Below are 24485 nucleotides of genomic sequence, written 5' to 3'. Positions count from 1 at the left end.
CCACCGGAGGTGCTTGACCCATGTTGTGACCCAGTCACCGGCAGTGAGAGGAAGAGAAAGGAGAGAGAGAGAGAGAGAGAGAGAGAGAGAGAGAGTGAGTGTGTGTGTGTGAGGGGGAGGGGAGATAGTGAATATTTGTGTGAAATTTTCAAATTTCAAATTTTATCCACATAGGATGCTGATATGGACATGCCAACTAGATTTGGGTTCCTTTGGGTTATCAAATTTTGGGCTCTTTGTCATTTTCCAACAAACAACTAACCATACAATATGGGCTCCAAATGGAACCGCATAACGGGGGCTTACCCATTTAGTAGGGCCCAGTAATAATATGGGCTTGGACTAAGCCCATTAAAGACTCGGCATTTGTCGAAAATTTTACTGATGTGGACCAACACCGGAAACAGCGCTATATTGTCATTTGTGAGCCCATAGTGACGCCAGTTTTCTCTCCGGTCGCCAAGAAACTGGAAGGCAGGCAAGCATTCTGAACAAAAGTAAACGAAACTTATCATTTAGTGCTGTTAGATTCTTATCTTTTTTATTTCTCTCCATGTAAATTAACAGTTTGTGTTCACTGAACTTCAGTTTACCTAGAAATTCTGGATAAGGATTTCGTAAGTAATTTTTTTAATGTTTTTTTCTTGTTTGTAATTGGTTTGGGTCATAGGTTTAATCAGTAAATTTAAATTTTTTTCTGGGTTTTGATCATTGTAGATTGTAGAGGTTGAGAGTTGTTCTTGTGAGTAATCGTGAAGCCAGTATCGAAGAAAGTCCATATAGTGGTCAAGAAACTCAATGGGGGTAGTAACACTAAGAATGTTCAGAAGCAGAATTGCTCCATGCTTTGATTCTAGGGAGCTCTCAGAGGACCTTAAATTCTTAATGGTACTGAATTAACTTCTCACGGTTAGAATGAGGTGTATTGTGCCTTCTGCTGATCCTATGAGGAGAAGGAAAGTTACAAGCAATTTTACTGGGATGAATTGTGTATGCTTTCACTTCCTTAATTTGAATTTGCTGTACAATGTTATTGAATTTTCTGTATCTGGTATACTTTGTGCTATTTTTGGTGTTAATTTATGCTGCATTGCACCATGTAAGTCAACTTTTTTACCTTGTTAGCGAAAAAATTGTGATGGGATCGCGTTTTCCATTGGATCCTCAGATGTCAATTGATCTGCAAGGAAAAACTTTTTATGCCGTCTGTGTCAATTAGTGTGATGAATGCAATTTGGGTCTCTACTTACATTGTTTTAACTTTCGTGATTTGTCATTTGGTATTTGTCAAGAGGCTGCAACTTCATTGTCAAAGACTTTGTAGAACATGCTTGAGTTTTTGAATTCCCTGTGTTATGGTTCAAATTTTATTCCTTGTAACTTGAAACTGATTTGTTGGTTTGTCATTCTTGCTATTCGGTAAGTTTGCTTCATACCGAGCTTGCTTTTTATGGTGACTTTGCTGCCTATGCATCCAAAGTTTCAATCCAGAGAAAGATCATTTTTAGTTTTTTTCACAGTGCAAGGCGATATTGTGTGTTCTTGGCGTCTTGCCCTCGCCTCGTCAAGCTTCCATAGTAGCAGAAATCTAAGGTGCTAGGTTTCCTTCTATGTCATCGTGGTTTGGTTGCCAATTTGATTTCGATTATTTCTTAAAATGGGCTGTCTATTCATGTATTTCATTCCATACCTGAAAGACGTTCCATCATACATGGAATTGAGAAGCTTTAATGTTGTCAATGGCATTGGGAGCATAGTTATTACTTCAATCCATTCAGGTATCATTCTTGGTAAACCACCTTATGTAATTATCTAGATTCATTGTATGTATAGTTCTTTATCCATTTGCAAATTCATTCGCAGATTCTTTTCTTGGACTCTCTAAATCCTTTTTCGTTTGTAAATCCTGCTTTCCATTGTATGTATTCGCATTGCAGAACAAAAATAGTGTACATGCACTTGCGTTTCTTCCCAGGGCCTGCATTCAGTAATCCTCACAGATTCAACAGTTTAGGAAATTGTTGTGTTAGTACTTTCTTTTGCATAGTTATTGTCGTTAACCCAGTGTTTCTACATGCTATTATGTGTACGAAAATGATGAGGATCCCTAGTGTTTTTTGTCTCAGTTATTCCAAATATTGAGATGGACACATATGAAATCGTGTGCATCCATCTCAACATTGAGGATAGTGTTTTTTCAAATGATGTGTTTTTCTTTCATGAATCATGGCTTTGCATATGGTAAATTGGTAATGAATGGTATGGAGAAACATTTCATAGGAGCTAAAGCTAAAATAAGAGACGATTAGTCAAATGGTGCATTGAAGGAGTATCTGAATTGTACTGTGTGGATATAATACTACTTTTGCTTTGCTCTGCTCAGTAGCTGCCCTACTACTAATGCTTTCTTTCTGTTACAGTTGGGGGTTTTCTTATGCCAACCCCCTCCCTCCCCCTACCCCCTCTTTGTCTGTACCACCATCTCCATAAAGTAAACTTTATGGGTGCGGTAGCTTTTGAGTTATCTCGATCGGATAAAAAAAATATTTGATTGACGGTGCATTACAGTATCACCCCATCGTGGGAAGTTCGAAATTGAAAAATTGAATGTTCAATGAGCTTCTTTCACTCTCAACGTAACATGATTGAACGCATTTTTGACATTAAAACACAATATTTTGTTCAATTATGCTATTAGTCTATTTTATTATTCTATTTATATTTTACAAAAATTAATTAATATCAAATATAATTAGATGAGAACACATTAGCTGTTATAGTTCTGAATTAATAATCTCTGACACTTGAAAATAGGATCCAGTTAATTTATTCCACTTTTTTCTTGTTATAAAATTCTCACACGTGTACAAGTCATGAGACAAGTCCCTGAAGGCTTATTCAATTATTGTAGACAATGGAATTATGTGCGTCCAAATAATTTGGAGTTACAGTAAATCTCTATAATTAGATGTACCTTATAATTAGTACTAATAATTTAAGCAAAAATGGTGTGATCAATATGCCTTGGAACAATTCCATATTTATAAATATATTATTATTATTATTATTATTATTATTGTTTGCTTTAAAATAAAGTGGACGTACTTGAGTCTTCGAGGTCTCGTGCGAACTTTAAAAAATGGATTCTCTTTGAAAAAAAATTAAAAATTAAAAATTATTTAAATTTAAATATGAATTTTATAACATTTTGAGATGTAAAATTACTTTCTCAACTCAATTTAACATTTCTTGCTACTATTATAATACTAATAATGTAATTTTTTTTTCAAAAATATAAGGTCCTCGAGATTTAAAGACTTTTACATGAATTGCCATGAACTTGAGAATTCTTGTTATGAACAATTCCATATTATTATTATTATTGTTTGCTTTAAAATAAAGTGGAAGTATTTGAGTTTTGAAGGTCTCGTGCGAACTTTAAAAAATGGATTCTCTTTGAAAAAAAAAAAATTATATATTATTTAAATTTAAATATGAATTTTATAACATTTTGAGATGCAAAATTACTATATTAACTCAATTTAACAATTCTTGCGGCTATTATAATACTAATAATGTACTTTTTTTTCAAAAATATAGGGTCCTCGAGATTTAAAGACTTTTACATGAATTGCCATGAACTTGAGAATTCTTGTTATGAACAATTCCTTATTTACGAAAATTCTAAAATTTATTCAAGCCAGTCTGCATACTGCAAAGCAGACCAATCCAAAATCATATATAAATTTCTGGTTTCATAGAAAGCATACTGCCAAATTCTCAAACCCTAAACACAAAATATGCAGAGAGAGAGAGAGAGAGAGGAGCGATGGGGGAGATCCATTGAAGATGGTGCATTAAATTGTGAAAAGTGGGTAACTTTTAGAAGACCCAGATGCAAGTTGCCCCTTCGTTTTGTCAATTACCGTTTTTCCACCGAGAAATGAGAAGAAAAGTTGCTGTTCATCAAAAGTCTTGTCATTTAGCAGTCCCACACCCAACACTCCTCCAAACCATCTGTCTATTTTATCATATAAATTTAAATGTGAAGAACTAACTTGGACTGGATATGGTCAGGAACCTCAGGGTTGGTTAGGGTTTCTTCTTAGAGGGGTTTTGGGACATGGGAATTGGGATCTCGCATTAAAAAATGGAAAAATAAAATATAAAAAATTGGATTTTTTTTTTTTGAAAGGGTGATAGACCCGATTGTATTGAGTTACTCAATAAATTAAATAAATGAGGTATATAGACACTTGGGTCATCATAAAGATGTAAACATGTAGTACAACTAAGATAACTAAAAAGGTAAACAGAGAACTAAAAAACAAAAACACAAAGACGGTTATGGCCGGACGACACTGAATTACACAAGAAATCGTCGGACAACCATCTAACGATTATGTACTCCATCAGATGACGTCGAATAACAAAGACTGAACAAAAAAATGACACACAGATTACAATTTAGATCTATAACAAGAATCTTGATTTTACCTTTAATATGAGAGACCGATCTTTATCATATCTGAAAAATCTCATCACTATAAAAACTGAATATATGTCGCTGAAGCACATCAAAATGTCGTTGATAAAAGATTTGGAATAGGCACAGGAACAACAAGTAATAAAAATTTCGAATTGAATCATTGATTAGAGTTTCCTCATATTTTTCATCATAAATAATATATATACTATGTTTATTTCCAAGTTCAAGAAATAACAAGATCAATATTATTTACATCTTATTTTTTATTAAGAATATCTCATTTACCCTTTAAAAATATATTATAATGAGATGTAATTAGTAAAAATTGAGGTGTAAATGTTCATAATAGCGAAACAGGCACAGGCACACAGCACCTCTGTTTTAATTAAAGCCCGCCCAACCTTCTCTTTTCTCTCTCTTGGGCTTGGTTATTTCTCATTGGTAACAGTAACCTGTATCAAGTTGACAGGCGCCGTTCCTCTTCTCTCTCTTTTGTCTCTCCTGCAAAGTTATGGTTCCTCCACCCACTTCTCCATAAACCCACACACACACGCTCCACTCCTCACTCTCTCTCTTTAATTTTCTCTTTCAGTCTCTCTCATCTGAATTGAAAACTTAAGAAGGAAAATGATGGTGGGTTTCGTTTTCTGTTCTCTTTAATTTCAGTTTTTTTTCTGTTCTCTATTGAATTGATGTTGAAATAAGTTTGTTTTTTTATTGTTACAGTTTGTGTCTTCAAATCTTCCACGGTGGCTTGAAGGTCTTCTGACGCAGAAGTTCTTCAATGCCTGTGTAATTCATGAAGATGCAAAGAAGAATGAGAAGAACGTTTATTGCTTGGACTGTTGCATCAGTTTATGCCCTCACTGTTTGTCCCCTCACAGCTCTCACGGTCTCTTGCAGGTCCACAAAAGTTTAATTTCCTTCATAAAATCCTCTCTATTGAACGCTTTCTTTTCGGGGTTTTTGAATTGTATTTATGGGTCTGTGTTCTTTTTTTTTTTCAGATTAGAAGATATGTTTATCACGATGTGATAAGATTGGGCGACGCTCACAAGTTATTCGACTGTTCATTCGTTCAAGTAACTCCTAGAATTCTGTGCTCTCTGGTTTTTCTTTATTTTTCTCTCGTTCTCTGCTTCTATTTACTTGGAAAATCAGAGAATCTTAAGCATTATTTTTTTGAATTCATGTCTCTGTATATACAGTCATACACCACCAACAGTGCAAAAGTTTTGTTTCTGAATCCAAGGCCACAGACTAGGCCGTTCAGGAACTCCGGCAATATATGCTTCAGCTGTGACAGGAATATTCAAGAGTCTTACCTCTTCTGCTCAGTCTTCTGCAAGGTACATATATGCATACGCATCCATTAAAGAAGTCTTTCAGTTGTTACTAATTTTGATTTCTATCACATACCCATTTCAGTAATCAAAATTTTCTCAAATGGGTATCTCTGATTTTCTTGCTGCAGGTTGACCATCTGTTAAGGAGCCAAGATGAAGGCGAACTCTCAAAATTCCTCCTTGACGGCAAGTTCTTGACTTTAACGGAAGCGGTTCTGGACGATGGTCTGATGACCATTGACTCGGTTCTTGAACCGGCCAGCTCCACAAAGACATCATCCTGCTCGGGCGGGTCAAGTGGTGGAGTTGAGTGTAGGACCGAGTGGTGCACCGCAACAACGGAGATAGTGAGGAAGAAGAGGAGTAGCTTATCGGCGTGCCGGCCAAACTTTCCTCCAGTATCCGAAATCTCGGTGGGGTTCATGAACCGGAGGAAAAAGAATCCACAGCCACAACGGTCTCCACTCTATTGAACCAATGCTTTTGTGGGTATAGTTGGTAGTTTAATTACATAGACAAGGGTAATTTGGGCATAAAGAAAACTCTCCCAATTTTTGCACAAGGAAGAAGTGTTTCTTCCCTCTCAGTAGTGGGTGAGTTGGGTCCAATCCAAAAAAAATGCTTGAATGGTTTCCTTCCTCTTTGTTCTTTTTACAGAGTTTTTACAGCGAGTTAGTGAGTGGTAATGGTGACAAGAGGGCCCTGTTCTATTGCTTTTTCTCTCCTCTAGTTATTAGGGTTTTATTTTGGTTTAGTTCCAAGTCATCTGTAACTTATCACACTCTCTTAATTGCAAAAGATGTGTTTTTTTTTTGAATGGGAGAGGGGGATTCTAACCCTGGTTTTACCATTTCAACTAAGGGTAATGGTCTCTGGTGTTAATTTCTAAAGATGCTTACTTGTTTAGCTCATCATAGATTCATGTTTTATGCTCATCTTGATGAACATTTCAGAACTGCAAAACACGACCGTATCTGTGTCTTTTGTTTATTGACCAAATGGTGACAAAGTAGAAGGGCACAAAAGCGCAAATTACTATATATATATATATATATTCAGAGTCTGCAGTGTTCCACTCCCCTATGAATGAATACTTGCTTAGTATATAAATTTGGCCTTTTGGGGTTTCAAATTTGTTTGGAACTTCTAATGCCTCTTTTGTCTCCACTCCATTATTGTTAGGAGAGTTTATTTTGTCGGGTCAACATAGCTCTTGGTAGTTAAAATATTTGGCATGTTTCAACTCGCTCATTCAAAGTTTAAACGTGTTAATTTAGTCATTCAATGTTTTAAAATCGTTCAATATAATCACTCAAACAAATTTCTCACGGATAATCGAAATGTAGATCAATAAAATCAGTTTTTTTTTTTTTTTTACTTATGCCGACTAAACTATTTGAAACTAATTTAATTAATTTTGTTTTTGAAATATAACATCTTCATCTACATCCAAAATATCAAAAATTCAAGCTCTCTTTCCCACACTCTCATCCATACATTGTTATTACCCCCGAAGCCCTTCTTTTTTTTTGGGACCCCCGAAGCCCTTCACACGACGACTATGATGACCGGTGAGAGAGGGATCCCCGCTATTTCTAGCACTCACCTTTCAATACAATAACAAAATAGTACAAGTGTTTAAAAAAAAAAAAAGAAACCTCAAAGAAATGAATGAGTTTTTCGCATAAACAACTTGTCCTTCGAAGCATTGTCAATTCAACGAGTTGTTTTGTTGTTGGGTTAGAATTATCTCCATTTCTTCCCTCCTATTGTGTTTGCTGGAGAGGCATGAGTTCAAATCTCACTGAGAACAACATCTGTGTGGTCATGCGTTAACCCCTTATCATGTCTACATATGGGAACTTATGTTGCGTGGGCCTAATAGTCCAAGTTAGGCTTATATCGAATGTACAAAAGACAAATTTATATCATATTGTTCTCGATTATAAAAAAAAAAACATCGATAAAAGAGCTTATAATATAACACAGCTGCTCCTGGGAATTAGTAGTCTCAGACATTGAAACATATCTGACGAATGGAGTATGGACAAGAAGCATTTGGGGGAGGGGGGTTCAATCCTTTTCTGCCATTGTTTCAGGTAAGAATTTTGGCTTTTCTCATGTCCTGTAGGTAATGCATAATAAGGCTTTTGTCATTACCAGGTCCATAACAGGAGCAAAAGACATAATTTGTGTCATACAATTAGGACCACAATGATTAAACTTGTATGAATAATCCACATCTTCATGGTCTTTTGCTTGTATTTGCCTTTGCCTCAAATATTGCAACACGAGAGAGAGACTGGGGGAGATTTCCAAGTCCCAGTTCATTAATTAAGAGTATCTCAATTGGGTCCTCCAAATCCAATAGGGCTCCTTTCACATTGACTGGCTTGTTGTACTGGGCCCCCCCTTATATGTATCTTGGGATTACAACCTTAATATACACCATAGACTTAGTTCTAGTACCAAGTACTCTGAAATAAATGAAAGAAACATAACAATGTTTGTAGGTAGAATTTATTTCATATTTAGGTAGAATTTTCTTTAGTGACTTTTTTTTAATAATCGAGAATTATATCATATAAATTTATTCTTTGTACATCTGATATGAGTATAAATTCGGACCGTGAGATTACGTGCACATAAGTTTCTCATCTAACGATATAGTTAGTTAGGTTAAAATCAACGCGTGGCCACAAATCATGAATTATTTTTACTTGACAAAAAAAAAAAAAACAGGGGTTTGGGATTGGGGAGAGGGTAGGATTCAAACCCATAACCTAATGGATGGGTGATATCTTACATGTAATGGGGTGATTTTATGAATCCCTCAAAATGACAGAATTTACATTACCATCAGCCGGATGAGGTAAATGTTTCAGGCCCACCTCTCAGATGGGCCTAAAATTATTTCGAGCCTATTTAATGGTCCATGGGCCGATCGTCACCCCTAGATTTTAATGGACGACGTTAATTTTAGCGGAGCCACCAACCCAGCACCCCTTAGGGTTATTTTGGTCATTATGTTTTTGGTGGACAATCCTTGGAGCAACTCGTCCAATAGAAAATCTGAAAAATGGAGAACCGTTAGATCCACTGTGAGACCCACCTAATTTTGATCGAACGGACCCAATTATCCAAGTCGCTGTTAGAATTCTTTCACCGAATTTTGAGAAACGTGAAGGTATTCGTGGTTTTCCGCAATATCCAGCCTGCAATCGTTTTATGTAGAAGGAATCGAGAATCGTTGTTGATTGAGAGTCATGACGGGAGATCTGCTCAATATCCAACCTAGTGAGCTCAAATTCCCATGTACGTCTCTCAGCCCATGTGGTTAAGTTTCGATTTTCTGATTGTCTGAAATTTTCACGCGAAAGTAAGAAATGGAGAGAAACTCTTTGAGTACTGCGTCTTTGTTGTAATTAACGTAATCGCCTGAGATTTTATTTGTATTGGTTGTTCGCGAAAGGTTTTTTCATAGTTTTATTTACGATTTATGCTCATTTATCGTCTGGGTGCTTCAAAAAATTTGTACGAGATGGAAAAGGCAGCAAAAATTTTAGTGTAAGTTTGTTGTTGTCTTCCTTGCTGTTTTGTTATGTATTTGTTTAGCTAGGAAAGTTAGCAAATGACGTTTTAAGGTTTACAGTTTTATTTGTGGTTGTTAACAAATTGAAAAAGGAAAGAGTCTTTATTTGTCACAATCAGTGTGGTGGGAGATCCGTTCCCTGGTTCTTGTTCTATAGATTTCTCTTTAATTATATTTATAGTATCTGTTTTCCTCCTGATTGTTATTTGATTTTTTCTTTGTTGTTTGATGACATAGTTGAACTGAGGAAGCAGAGTTCATGTTCTATGGTACTCACCAACAAGACAGATAAATATGTGGCCTTTAAGGTAGTTTTTTGGTATTATGTTTCTTTTGCTTCTGAATGTCCCATCAAGAACAAAATGAATGTGTTAATGCCTGTCATTGTCTTTGAGAAGGTTAAAACAACCAACCCCAAAAAGTACTGTGTCCGTCCAAACTCTGGTATTGTGTTACCGGGATCATCATGCAATGTTACAGGTAAATATTTAGCCACAATTTTTACTTCACTGGTGCTTCATGATGATATATGTTGCTTCTTATTTAATATCTTGTGTATTCCTTCATGATGATATATGTTGCTTCTTATTTAATATCTTGTGTATTCCTTGCTCATGAACTTTATGCATTTTCACTCTTAAGCTGTTGGGATTTTTTCCATTTTGGTGCTTTTGTTTAATCTTATGCTGTTATTCCACAATGGGACTTTGCTAGTCACTATGCAAGCCCAAAAGGAGACACCCCCTGATATGCAATGCAAAGACAAATTCCTCCTTCAGAGTGTTGTTGCACAAGATGGGGTCACTGCAAAAGACATAACACCAGAAATGGTGTGTGGATTTTTTTTACACTTTCTTTGGCCAATGTTTTTGTTTTGACTTTGTGTTATGTCTTTTTTTTAATTGGCCTTGGGTGTACCTTCTTTTGTAGTTTAACAGGGAAGAAGGTAAGTTAGTGGAGGAGATTAAATTGCGGGTTGTTTACATTCCTGCTAATCCCCCCTCGCCTGTCCCTGAAGAATCTGAAGAAGGTTCCTCTCCTAGGGCTTCTGTGCATGAGAATGGGAATTGGGATGCCTCATTGCTCAGTGCTGTATGTGGTTCCTTGGTTTTGTTCCTGTCGTGAAATTTATCATTTCTATTTTTTAACCATATAGTTGTTGATGCTAAGTTGATTCTGATGATGTATTTATAACTTACTATGTGGCATTTCAGGTATCAAGATCCTTAGAGGAGCCTAAAGAGAAATCCTCAGAGGTCATTGTCTTCCTTCCTTCCTTTTAGTTTTAGAAAATGTAGTTTATGACTTAAAATTCATTTTTTCTTTGGAAAATTATTTTTTTTTGCCTTTCTAATGCCAATTCTTTTGATTGGTAAAATTTCTTGAAATTGTAATCTTTGACTAAGACATGTTTTTGAATGGTTTTTTGGGTGTGTTATTATTCAATGGTTTATTGTCTTGGATATGTTCTTTTTCTGTACTTTTTTTAACTGAATGGAAGCATCTAAGCTGCCACCTTATGAATTATGTGGATGTGCTCAGTCTTTAAGACAAACTCTTCAAAACCAGTGTTCCATTTTTAAGTTCGCATCAAGAATGTCTCCTTGTGTCTTTAGGATTATTCCGTTATAAATGATCTGCAGCGTATGGATGGAATGCCGCGATAGAAAAAGGAGAAGGTTGTTTGGGTGGCTGTTCATACAACTATAGATTCCTAGCTGTTTTAAAAATCTAGAAGGATTATTGCTAGATATGTGAACTTAAGCAGAAATAGCACTATGAAATGGTTACGCTTAACACAGTTGTTTGTTGGCCTTAGTGATATGGAATTTTGTGAATCTTTAGCTAAGTTTTGGATTTATCCTGATAAATTAATAGTTGTTGGTTGATTCCTGTTAGCTTTTAATATTATGGGCAATTTATTCTCATTCCATATTGTTTAAAATTATTCTAATGTAATTTTGTTCTTCAGGCATGGACCATCATCTCCAAGTTGACTGAGGAGAAAACTTCTGCTTTGCAACAAAATCAGAAGCTACACCAGGAATTGGTATGATCTACCTGAACTTCTATTTTTTTGCGTAATTCATTTTTAATATCAATGGTTTTTATTTTTATTTTATGAAATTGTAAAAGATGGACCATAAGACATGCATCAATGAGGCCATAAAGACGTTATATGCTCTCCTAGTTCATGAGACTATAGAGGTACCTGACTTCCACAGTTCCACTAGTCCTACTAGTGAGACTCCAATGGCTATGATGCAACAGAACACCCAATGAATCATAGACAACTGTAACCACTATGCATGACCAAGAAACCAAAAAGACCTAATAATGATGGTGCCATTGATATATGGTAAACAACTCCCATGCATAAGGCTCCTGCAGTGGGCAGGGTCGAGCAAAGGCATTATGCAGTTACAGAATAAAACCATATGGTATATTTTAACTGTGTAGCTACACATTACTAGTCCTTGTCATTTCCAGCTGTCCATTTCATTCCCTTTGCTGTCTTGCTTTCTCCATCATAATTGAGTAATTGACTCTTCCCCTCTCTACCTTCACGGCACTAGATAATCAGCTTACGCCTTTTGATTGCTAGCCATTTACTGCCTCACTGAGATGCTTCTGCCTGAACCGACTGTGGGGTCCAAGTCATAACAGTAGGCGTACCTCCAGCATAGTTAATGGCTTCAATGGCGCTGCACTCAGAGTCATCTCCCTCAAACACTTGTTACCGTGCTTTTGACACATCATTCAAGTGCAATAATATTTTCAGTTTCTCTGTTTGCCATAGCTGAGCCTTAATCCCAACTGGCAGAAGTAATTTATTTTGAAAGATGCTCTTTGAAGTTTTCTCGGGATAATATGCAACATCTTAGTCTTAATTTCAATATTATCTTTAAGTATCAAGCCTCTACTTAAACATATCTTATTGCGTCCCCTTACACCATCTGGATGCTGCGTAATTCATCTGCTAGGGAGTCACTTACATAGTTGAGGCCTAATATGTATATATTCCGTTCTTCCCTTAATAAAATATTGGATATTTGGTGTAGGTATGTGCTTAAGATATTGGATGAACAAAGATACATTAAAATTTTGATGAATTAGATCTGCTGATAAATTAGATATTTAGATGCTTGTGTCTTATTTCTGAAGGCTTGGGGCCTACCGTGGAAGCTGGAACAAAGAAAAGTTGTACTTATAATTGAAGGTTGATGGCTTGACTTTCCCAATAACAAATGGTAAACTAGTAATGAAAGAAAAATTGCTGTTGTAGGACGTCTTTCGTATATCGTATATCGTCTCTCTTTCTATCTTTTTGCTCCCCACCCTCATTTTTCTTACTGTTCTCTTTTTGGATAAATCATGAGGTTATGTTATTAATTTCTTAGTGGTTATATTCACTCTCTAGCTTAAGTTATGTCCTAATTGCATTGTATAATATCATTGAACAGGAGTTGATGAGGAAAGAAATTAGCAAAAACCGTGTCAGTGGCTTCTCCTTACTGTTTGTTATACTGGTTGGTCTATTGGGTGCGGTGGTTGGCTATTTCCTCAAGAGAACATAGAAGCTACTATCCAAGCAGTCGTTCATTTGTGTTTTTTTGGGGTGCTGGCATCCATTTGCTGCTAACCCAGATTTTTTCAGAATTTTTTAGGACCAACTTATCTTTTAGTGTGCAACATTGTAGTCTATGATATGTTATTGACTTGTCTTGTTTGAACAATAGCTCTGGTTTGTTTTTGGTTAGAGTTTAGCGCGTGTAAACCTGGGAGGAGTTGTGAATTATCAAGATTTTCCTTCACCATTGAAAGTTGTCTTTTTGATAAAAAAAAACTCTTAATTGGTGGCGGCAGCGGCAGCGGCAGCGGCATGGGTTTAATCAGGAATGCAATATATTTCTTCCATGCGCTGAGCCGTTGCAAGCCCTGTATTGGCAAGACTGCGAATGCGGGGAACTTCACAGTTTTTGGATTATAATAGGAGATTAATTCCCATGGGTACGGGGACATATATATCTTTTCTTTTTTTTTCGAGATAAATCTCAAGTTTTTCTTTTTCTATAAACAAACGGAGAGGGGCTTTTATTATATATATACAGTCGGAGCTACAAAGACCTGTTAATTCTTCAAGCCGGTTTCGAGGCATAGAACAATTTGATCTTTCCCTTTTTTTTCATCACTCTGAACGAACCCCAACCAGTGTAGCATTGTCCCAGATCAAGAGCTACAGCAATGGCGATGACAGATATCTCAGATGATGTGGTTATAGATATTCTCCCTCGTCTTCCAGTGAAGTCGTTGATGAGATTCAACTCCGTTTGCAAAGCATGGCATGCTCTCTTCAGAAACCCTGATTTTATTTCCATGCACTCTGTCAAGCGAGCAGCTCTATGCAAATCCAACACCCCTCTCCTCGTCAAGCGTGGCGCCCATGGAGAGAATTGTTTAACCTTTATTTCTTCAACTGCAAATCACGACGGCAGCGAGAAGACGCTTTGGATCAAGGAAATTATTTATCTTCCGATTGGCTGGAACCTTCTGTCCAACCCAAGAGTCGTGGGTCCGTGCAATGGCTTACTGTGTCTGTTTGAGCATACAAATCCGGTTAAGATTGTTCTCTGGAATCCTGCTACAAGAGAATTCAAGCCTCTACCTCTCGCCCCCATTGAGAATGATGATTCTTCTTCAACACAAATTACCTTCTGTGAGGAAGTAGGATTTGGTTTTGATAGCAAGAGTAATGATTACAAGGTGATAATGTTTATCTCTGATTTAAAAGGTGGGAGGAGGAGGCTACGACGAGCGGAGTTATACTCTCTGAAGCGTGATTGTTGGAAGGAAATCCCTTCTTGGAGAGGGATCCTTCCTGCTGCTGATGATATTGTGTTTGATGTTAGACTCTCCAGCCTTTACGTTGATGGAGTCTATTACTGGTTGATGGTTGGTGATCATACTGATTGGATTATGTCATTTAACATGGCAGATGAAGTGTTTGACATTATGCCGCTGTCGAATTTTTCTGTTTCTATTGCAGATGAAGTGTTTGAGAGGACGGGAATGCCGGCTTCTTCTAGGAGAGGTAGATACCGTACCACTCTTGCAATTCTTGATGGATCTATTCATGCTTTTCTTTATCCCCGGTCGTATAGTTTCGAAGATTATTTTGTTTATATATGGGTTATGACTGAAAATGGAGTGAAGGAGTCTTGGATCAAACAAGCGAGAATTGGACCGATTTCTAGGGATCATCTTCCTGTAGGATTTTGGGAGAGTGGTGAGTTGTGTTTGGAAGATTCAATTGGCAAGTTAGTCTTGTATGACCCTGGTACCCAGAAGGTCAAGAATCTTAAACTCCATGGGGTAAAATATAGACTCCTCCCTGCAAATTATGCAGAGAGTCTTGTTTTCATCAATGGTCGAGGAGAGGATGAGGATAAACCTATTATTCGTGTAAGATATCGAACCGTGATATCGAGCTAGTTGACGAAACATGTCTCCCCAGATTTTACTCTGGTTTATGAAAACTGAAGTTGCTGTTTTATGTATTAAGTCTCTCATTTTGTTTTATCTATCTTTCATATATGAATTACTAGAAGAAGGTCGGCGCGTTGCGGCCGGTGCATAAACATTGTTGCAGTAAGAGAAAACATAACATGGAGTTCTTCACCAAAAACAGAGAGAAACTGCAAAAAAATGACGAATAAAACTTTATATATGATAGATAGATCAACTATTTAATTAATAAAAACATAATTAGAGTAACCCGAAGAGCAATCTTGACAGAACCAGCAGTTTGGTCGTTTTCAGGAGTCTGGCTCCGCTCCTCGGTGCATGACTGCGCCAAGAACCGTCCCAAGCAAGAGGGTGACTCCAAATTTCGCTTTGGTACTCATCTTGCTGCACAATGACACCAATCAAACAAGAAAAACTAAGAAAATCAGAGGTAAAAAGACTAACTATTCTGAGAGTTGTGAGATGTGAATCTTTTATACATGTAAAGTAGATTAGGACTTGTGTGTTTCGCAAGTCTCTTGATGGACAAGTACTTATGTGACTGTTATTCAAGGTTTAACACCAGTCTATACCAGATTGAGCAGAATCTTACTACATGTGGAAGTTCTCTCAACCACGTATATCTTTTGATACCTATGCTTGATTCCAATTCGTATTCAATATACGTAGGCTAGTGATCTACATGGCTGAATAGGTTCCATATGTTTCTGTTAGAGCAATGTAGATCCGTCGGTCTGCGCGGAGGCTTGCTGGTGGGTAGTGGTCTGCTAGTAGGGGCGTAGATAGGGGGACTACTTTGTGCTATAGCCCCCTCCAAAAAATTATATTGAAATTGATAATATGACTTCTAGTTAGACATTTATATCTAATTTCATATTGTACATGGTATTTAATTAATTTTCGTCAATTTTAATATGTATTTAAATTAATTTTTTGAGTTATTTTATTAGATTAAATATCAAGATGAATGTTTATTCATAATAGGCTTGAAAACCAACCGTTTACAACAGGTGTGCCCTTTGACAGGTCACTAATCCAAACTCGGGCCATGCTTAGTCTGTACAAATCCACCCGACATGTTAGCTAGACAGAGATCTCGTGCAAAGTGTAAACTACTTGGAAATAGCAAAACGAGCCAAGTAGTCTATTGTAAATTTATATGTCATGGATTTATGAACGGTAAACTTCAGTGACATTAAAATTGGTCCCAATACAACCTATGGACAAATATTAGCCACTCCTCTCAGGCATCTTATCTGGTTATCTTTTCAGTTTTTTTGGCTTACTAACTAATGTGCAAAAATATGGTCTCTATAAACTGCTACTTTTTTCGTAAAGAGCTTCTTATTTGAACCAAACAATGGCTTCTATGAGTCCTAATTCAACAGCGGCTACCGTCCTATGCATAATGATTGCTGCAATATTTTTCAATTGTGTTACTAGTCATCCTGCAATTGTTGCAGTCCCAATAAATCTGGGCAAGTGCCCTCAAAGTCCCCTTAATTTTGGTGTTTGTGGGTCCTGGTTAGGACTGGTTGAGGAAGTTATTGGAACAAAACCCAGTGAAGAGTGTTGTAGTTTGGTGAAAGGAATAGCAGATCTTGAAGCTGCAGTGTGTTTATGCAGTGCCATTAAAGCCAATGTGCTTGGAGTTGTGAAGCTCAAAGTACCAGTTGCCATTACCCTCCTGCTTAATGGGTGTGGGAAGAAGGTGCCTAAAGGCTTTTCTTGTTCCTGAACAGCTTGTATTGTGTTATTCAGCCCTGAAATTGAGAACAGAAGTGCCTGCTTTTACAAAGAAAGTGATTTCAAGGGATATGCCATTGAAGAACAGAATTGTTCCTTTGTTCTTCTTGTAATCCTTCATTGAATTTTGTACTATGTTTGGTAAGTTTCAGTTGATACTCCAAGAATTTTATGATGTATACATTAATATTTTTAACCCTCGATTGTTGCTCGCTTTCTGGTCAAAGATAAGTGTAGACCCAAAAGTCTACAATAAATGAAATGTCGAACGAGACTTTCGACAACTCTGCAAAGAACACACTAGGTAGACTGTAAAGATTGACACCGGTGTGGTGCCGGCCGGGAAAACTCCCATGGTCAAGTCAGTAGACGGTGAAGGGAATATGTAGTGAGAGAAGTGAGAGGTTTTTAGAAAGAGATGGAGAACAAGAAATACCTCAAGTAGTTGAGAGAGTTAATGAGGATGAGACCTTGTATATTTGTAATAGTCCAATCATATGAGAGGCACATGTCATCTAAGTTGACAAAGCATTGATTGTGCCTTTGAGAGAGCTTCTTGGGCCTGGCGATGGGTTTTGAGCCTTTGAGGAGTTGACAAGCCAGCCCATAAGCCTGTGGACTTGACCATAGCTCTCATGGGTTTATGGGCATGGCCTTGTTGTATTCGGCTTAAGACTCTCGTGGGTCTTGACGAGTTTGGCCTAAGATTCTCGTGTGTCTTGTTGGGCTTGACCTAAAACTCTCGTGGATCTTGTATTGGCCTTGTTATCGATCGAGGTTCTGGTGGAATTTGTTGTAGATCAAATTTGTTAAGACGATTTTTGGCCCATATAATAATAATGTTTGAAACCGACTATTTTAGAAGAAAAATACTTTGCTTGCAGATCAAAGCCATTGATATTCTGATGATCTGTTGTCAATGTTTCTCTCTCGTGACCTCCTACTATTTTATTATTTATTAATGGAGAGTCAAAGAACAACTCATGAATAATTGTCATTTTGATATCCTTTTTAGCTGTGGTTTACTATATAGTAGCACTAGCATTAATCATTTAAAGCAACACCTCTGAATGATTATTGTCACTCCACTGCTAGCAGACTAATTAAAATGTATTGCCCCTTTTTTCAAGTGCTTTTGACCTTGTAGTAGTAACCAATGACCGCTTGACAAACTTAATAATTTTGTTTGTGTTGAATTCAATATTAGAATCATTGGCTCATAGTTCAGAGCTGTATGTGGCCAAATCATATGAATAGCTTATAGTTCAGAGGTGAATTCTCTGTGACAAATATGTATGAAGAAGGTCCTGAGTTCGAGTCAACGAAGACAATAATCACAAGCCTTGTGGCCACGGTCATGCACGGCGTTTTCAAGTGCTTTTGATCTTGTAATAGTTGTAGTAGTAAGCAATGATTGTTAGACAACTTAATTGGTAGTGATGAAGATGAAAATTAATTATTTATTAATATTTCATTATGATATTTTAGGTGTTAGAATTGAAGTATTTTTATTAAGAATAAATTTATTTACTTCTTTTAAGTAATTATTTTCCATTAAGAGTGGTTTAGGATTTGATTAGGATTTCGTTTTACTACTTAATTAAGGTTGCAACCTCTCTCTCGAGAACAACTTCTATCATTTGAAATTTTTTTCTCTAACCCTAATTTGTTCAATTCTCGATGGATTAATTTAATAGAAGTTGTCATCGTTTCGAATTCCTTCTTTCACATAATGCGATTAATTATATGGAATTTGACCCACTTGAGCTTCAAAATCTCCATGGATTTTAGATTTTTTAAAATAGATTGTCATCATAGCCATGATTTTAATCATAATTGTGTTGGGGGTCATGACAATGACCTAATGCTAGCTCCAAAATAATAGCAATCGATGATTATGATTATGTCACTCATCTACTACACCTTGTTGACCCATAAACATTTTTGATGAATTTTTTATTAAGAAAATTAATGTACCTTAAAACATGTCAACGTTAGGTGTCAACCTTATATATGTCGTCTAATCATTATATAATAAAGATGTCATCGATGATCCCATACAATTACATACAGTCCACCCTTATGAAAAGAATGGATCATCCATCCCTTCTAAATAAGTTTATGAAGGTCATCATAATCTTTTCACAGGTGAGCATCTAGAGTGTATTTTTTAGATCGACGATGATTGATGGGGGTGGATAGAAGGGTGGAGCTAAATGGGGTAGACCTAAGAAGGTCCCCATAAAGATGGTCCTCTTTGTATTTGTATTTTTAAAATTTTTTTAGTCCTCTTGATTGTACTCCATTTTTATGGTGGCTCGAGAGCCTACGAGCCGCAATTATCTAATTTATTGCATACCTTAATACAATCAGCTCTATAAACTTTTTCAAAAAAAAACATTAACGGGGCATCTGGTTGCTAATCCGGTGAGTGTGAGGCAAGTGTGAGGTGAGTGTGAGATGAACATTACCATGTTTGGTATGAAATGAAGAGTGAGCATGAGTGTTAGAATTTTAATTATACAATTTCCATATTACCCAATTTTTTGTACATAAAAATAAGAATAGATTAATTTAATGGTTGTGATTACTTCCTAATAAGGGGTATAATAGTATTTTGAGTATCAAACTCATTCTCCCTTATGAAGATTAATCAATCTCACCATTTTAGTGAGCTTGGCTAATCTCCATAAGTAGGAAATGAGGGTGGTATAAGTTTGAGATTCCACCTTTCCAAACTCAACCAAATGAAGGAATGATTTATTTTCACCCTCGGCTCGCCTCATTCTCCCTCAAATGCCAACCAAATGCCCCAAAAGAATAGATAAGATATAAATCAAAAAAGGAGTAATAAATGATTATTTCTCAGAGAGCCAACAAGAAGACAATCTCCCTCAAATTATAATTTCACGTGGTTTTGTTTGTTTTTATTTTATTTTCTTGGACTTATTTATCTTGTCTTGTAATGTAAGTCCATATTAATAATGGGCTTTCAAGCCCATTGAGTGGAAATGTGTGGTATGTGTACATGCATGTAGCTTTTGGTTTTCTTTTCTTCCTACAATTTATCTGTTTATTTTAATTATTCCTTAATCTTGTCCTCTAACGACTTTCGAAACCTTTATTTATTTTTTTGCCTTGAATGTCTTGTTTTGGTCTATGATCTATGATTAACATGTAATCTGTTTGTCTGTGGGCTTTCATCATTCATCAATAAGAGAGGACAAAAAATGGTAAAGAAAAAAAAACACATACACTAACTAATTAATGAAACAAAATTAAAGCTTGATAGGGACATCGAAGGGTATGGTTTGGGGTTGACTTTGATATGAGAACCATATCACAAGAAAAAGATGGAGAAAAGCTAGCACGATATATGTAGAGATGGGATATATATGTAAAACCCAAAAAGAAATAAAAAAATTAAGAAAAAAACAAGCCCATTAATATACATTCCATGCAAAAGTTATTGTGGAAATGTGGAGAGTCTTGAGAGAGAAACCACTTTGAGGACCTCTTTTCGCATGGGTTTCGGCCCCAATCTTACTTATCTTCAGAGCGATGCAGATTATTCGTGCAACCCAAAGTTTACGCTTATTTAGTTGTCTGAAAGACATGCTGGATTTCTTTCTCGGTAAAAAGAAAAGTCTTGAGAGAGAATAGAGTGGGAGAACAATGAGATTGAGAGGTTATGTTGTTCTTTGTAACTAGAAAAGAAGTTAGCTTTTGACAAGTATGACTGCTTGCTTTTGTGCGTGTGTTGTTTTTATTAAAATGATTGAAAGAAAAGAAAATGTGTGGGATGCAAAGAATGCGTTGTTTCTAAGCTAAATGTCATACATATATACCACATAGATAATGATATAAAGACGACTACTACTACTCATGATATTAAAAAATAAAAATAAAAATTCAAAGTGAAAATTAGAGAAGTGATGGAGACGAAGATATGGTGGTGGCCAAGCATCTATAAAAGTTGAAAGAAAAGAAGTTTTGCATGAAAGGTAGACTTTTTCTTGCACACGTCATCATCCTCCACCTCACACAATCTCTCATCTCTCTTTTATTAATATGTATTTACACACATATAATGTGTGCTTTAAGAGCACTATATAAGAATGAAAAATATGCATTGGAATTTTGAAGGAAAAAAAAATTTTGAGTTTAAAAAATTAGGTGAGAAAGTGTTCATCACACAAGTGCCCTTAGCGTACACTAAATTAATACCCTAATATATTATCCAATACTTTGCAAAACTTAGTTATTTATCCTTAAAAATGAGCATGAGATTATTGTGTTTTTGTACCCTCAAATGGGTTGGCAAGCATATGTGTATAGATATACATATACTAACATCTAAAAGCATCAAGAGCTTCCTTTGTTACTAAGGAAACGCATAAAAGAAAAAAAATAATACTAAAACAAGGAAACGTGTATAAATTCTAACAATTTTGGAGCATTCTTGTAACTTTTTTGGAAGCTATAGATACGATCTGTCGACTCATTTTTTTTGAAGTACCATTGAAAAATGTGCTTCTCATTGAAATCGAATTTTGAGCACATATATGTTTAACCCAGTCGATTGACAACCGAATCACCTCTTGTTGATATATAAGATTTGTCGACTCAATTGCTATGTCATATATATGTGGTTAAAATGTAGATTTAATGAAGGACTAAACATGTATATAAAATTTTAGTAAAACCAATAGTTATATAACATCATACTAAAAAATAAAAAGGCAAGTTTTAAGTGAAAATAAATGATACATCAATACCAAAGTGTTTCTTTGGAGGCTTCTCTTGTCTCTGATTTGAATATGAAATTTACTTTTAAATGGGTTTGTTCAAATAAGGTCAAATTAACATAGAGTTTATGAAGTGGTTGAAAAGAAAGACAACAGCTGGCAAAATGTGATTTGAGTTATATATATCTCTGTGTGTGTGTGTGTGTCTCTCTCTCTCTCTATATATATATATAATGACTCCTATATATGAGGTAGAAGGCTTCACCAAGACAAAAGTTGCTAACCTCAAATTCCTTAATGAAAAGTTGATTATGAGTATATGTACTTTTTTCTTCATGGGAAGGGTAAAGAGTTTTTAATTTTTAGGGTTTTAAAAAAAAAGTGTACAACTTTTATGGGCTTCCATATCTGGGAGATGCTTCCATTTAATTTCCTTGGAATCTGCTTTGAGCTACACTAGTGAGGTGAGGTGACTAAAGAGTAAAGGCGCACCAGCTCCATCCAACAACAAAGCCTTTAAATTTGGCTCCTGTATATATGTGTATATATATATATATATATATATATATATATATATATATATATAAGATAGAATGATAAGGCGATTAAAGCCTCCTTTGTCCTCCCTCCAAATATTCGACCATATACTGAAGCAACAAAAGTATAACCAGAGAAATATCATCTCTCATGAATGCACTACTTGTTAAACAAAAGTGAGAAGATATTTAGTTTTCATATATATATATATTGAATGATTTATCTCGAGCGAACTCAACCAGTCACACAGTGATTAAGTAAGACACCGAATATCATCAATCGATAATGTGTTCCAAACTATACAAGCAAGAGCACTTGCATCAATGTCTGTAAACTGATGCAAGTAGCTAAATAGAAACCCAAAAGAAGAGATTTGAACAAAAATGGTGATGCATCATAATCTGTTATGCATCTATAAAATAGAAATTTTGCCGAACGACGTTTTAAGAATTTTTAATGTAATCAAATAATATTTTAATATTTTAAGAATTTACGGTAGAGATACCAATCCAATTGTTGTTGAATAGAGATATTGTAAATTATGAAAAAAATAGTATCTGAATATGTAAAATAGAGAATTTATTAAGAGACTCTGATCAAGTAGTCTAGTCTACGACTCTAAGTAAGTTATCTTTATTTTGTAGGACATTGAAAGGTCAAAACATCAAGTGGGGGTTAGCTAGCATCCATATTTTGTGGAAGGCAATGTAGTTCCAGCTGCTCTTTCATGGGCAACTACTAAATAAAAAGACATATTCCTTAAGCCCTGAATAGTGAATATGACTCTTCAATTGCCTTTAATTGGAAAGCAATGTTGATTAATTCCTACCTTACTAGTTACATTTTGTTGACATAATTCTTTAATTTTCATTTCCAAGTATATTAATTTGTTGTGTCAAAGAAATATCTTATAACTATATGTCAAAAGTCCTTTAATTTAAGGAATTAGCTCTTAACTTAATGTTTAAGTGACAACTTTGTACTTTTTTGAAGTTAGTAGCGAGTTTGATTTTTGCTTAACCCGCATATGAAATTATTATGTGTGTCAAAGATATCAACAAAATATCAATGATATCTTTGACAAATCAACAAAATCTTTGAATTTGTCAAAGATATCAGCAAAATATCAATGATATCTTTGACAAATCAACAAAATCTTTGAATTTGTCAAAGATATCAAATTTGTCAAAGATATCAGCAAAATATCAATGATATCTTTGACAAATCAACAAAATCTTTGAATTTGTCAAAGATATCAACAACATCTTTGATTTACTTTATTGACATTATTTTTCTTACTTTTCCTTTCTAACGCCTATATGAAGGCATGTTGTACACAATCAACATATAGTGAAATACAGATCTTTTACTTCTCTAACATATCCTTTCACTTCTCTAACATGGTATCGGAGCCTTGGTAATCACTGTCCCATTTCATATCAGTTTCTCACCTTCAAATTCTATTTCATCTTTCTTGCCTACTGCAGTCCTTTCTTTCGTCATTCCTTGATCTGGTTGTTATTTTTGCACCTGTTTATTGCACTTATGGACAAATCAGATATCTCTCAACCCATCAACATTGTGTTAGATGGGCGTAACTACGTTTTATGGGCACAAGCCATGTGCAGCTTTCTCAAGGGTAGGAGACTTTGGCGATATGTCACTGGTGATTTCATTCTACCTACACAATCCCAAGATGAAGCTGATGATAAGTTTGCTGAACGTTTAGAAACTTGGGATAGCAAAAATCATCAAATCATCAAATCATCACTTGGTTTCGTAATACTTCAGTATCCTCCATCAATCTTCACTTTGGTCGATTTGATACTGCCAAAACTCTCTGGGATCATCTTGCTCATCGTTACACTGCCACCGATCTCTCTCATCAGTATCAGATAATTCAGAATCTCAATCAGCTACGTCAACAATCCGGACAAACTGTCACTGACTTTCACTCTCAAATGCAGTTTCTCTGGGATCAACTCACTCCTACTGAACCAGTCTGGAAGAATACTGAAGATGCCAAAGCTTTTACCACATATAAAGACCATCGCCGGCTGATTCAATTTCTTATGGCCTTACAAGATATTTTTGAGCCTACTCGTGCAGCCTTACTTCATCAGAAGCCATTACCCACTCTTGATCAAGCCCTTGATGATCTTGTTTCTGAAGAAACACGGCTCTCAATCCGTCAACCACGACATCTCGACACAGTACTTGCCACTCCTCAGGTACACCAAACAAAGAAAGCTGACACTTCTTCAAAGTGTCGATATTGTCATCTATCTGGTCATATGATACTTACATGTCCAACTCGCAAATGTCGCATATGTCGCAAAATTAGACCAAGACACTATGAACAAGATTGTCCCAGCAAAGGTGGATCAACTCAGGGCACTCATTCCAGAACACATCTTTCCGCTGCCACAACTGATCATACTGCACAGGAGAGTCCTGAACATGTACCCACAACCACTCAATTGACCAGTGATCTTGAGTCA

General features: G+C 35.9%; 4 protein-coding genes and 1 long non-coding RNA gene across 6 annotated transcripts; all 5 read left to right on the top strand.

Moving 5' to 3' along the window:
• Positions 1-441: 441 nt before the first annotated feature.
• LOC119984694 lies at positions 442-1098 on the top strand. Its single transcript, XR_005464955.1, has 2 exons — positions 442-497; positions 718-1098. It is a non-coding gene; the product is annotated as an uncharacterized LOC119984694 (long non-coding RNA).
• A 3864-nt stretch (positions 1099-4962) lies between these two features.
• Positions 4963-6474, top strand: LOC119984693. The gene is made up of 5 exons (XM_038828765.1): positions 4963-5122; positions 5216-5392; positions 5497-5571; positions 5698-5838; positions 5964-6474. The coding sequence occupies exons 1-5, from the start codon at positions 5117-5119 to the stop codon at positions 6306-6308; spliced, it is 744 nt and encodes a 247-aa protein (XP_038684693.1). The 5' UTR covers positions 4963-5116; the 3' UTR covers positions 6309-6474.
• Positions 6475-8993: 2519 nt separating this feature from the next.
• On the top strand, positions 8994-13274 carry LOC119984885 (vesicle-associated protein 1-3-like). 2 transcript variants are annotated; one of them, XM_038829029.1, is made up of 8 exons: positions 8994-9150; positions 9665-9735; positions 9826-9907; positions 10142-10257; positions 10358-10519; positions 10642-10683; positions 11400-11477; positions 12892-13274. In XM_038829029.1, the coding sequence occupies exons 1-8, from the start codon at positions 9102-9104 to the stop codon at positions 13003-13005; spliced, it is 714 nt and encodes a 237-aa protein (XP_038684957.1). In that variant the 5' UTR covers positions 8994-9101; the 3' UTR covers positions 13006-13274. The 2 variants fall into 2 exon arrangements, with proteins under 2 accessions (XP_038684957.1, XP_038684958.1); XM_038829030.1 differs by lacking the exon at positions 12892-13274 and adding an exon at positions 12004-12336.
• A 137-nt stretch (positions 13275-13411) lies between these two features.
• On the top strand, positions 13412-15039 carry LOC119984884 (F-box/kelch-repeat protein At3g23880-like). Its single transcript, XM_038829028.1, has one exon. The coding sequence runs from the start codon at positions 13673-13675 to the stop codon at positions 14918-14920; it is 1248 nt and encodes a 415-aa protein (XP_038684956.1). The 5' UTR covers positions 13412-13672; the 3' UTR covers positions 14921-15039.
• A 1234-nt stretch (positions 15040-16273) lies between these two features.
• LOC119984886 (putative lipid-binding protein At4g00165) lies at positions 16274-16799 on the top strand. Its single transcript, XM_038829032.1, has one exon. It carries the CDS (start codon positions 16314-16316, stop codon positions 16689-16691), a length of 378 nt encoding a protein of 125 aa, XP_038684960.1. The 5' UTR covers positions 16274-16313; the 3' UTR covers positions 16692-16799.
• Positions 16800-24485: the final 7686 nt, after the last annotated feature.

The sequence above is a fragment of the Tripterygium wilfordii genome, chromosome 18 (genome assembly GCF_013401445.1).
Source record: "Tripterygium wilfordii isolate XIE 37 chromosome 18, ASM1340144v1, whole genome shotgun sequence".
Taxonomy (NCBI): domain Eukaryota; kingdom Viridiplantae; phylum Streptophyta; class Magnoliopsida; order Celastrales; family Celastraceae; genus Tripterygium; species Tripterygium wilfordii.
The sequence above is the reverse complement of the archived record's forward strand: the minus strand, read 5'-3'. Positions and strand labels throughout refer to the sequence as shown.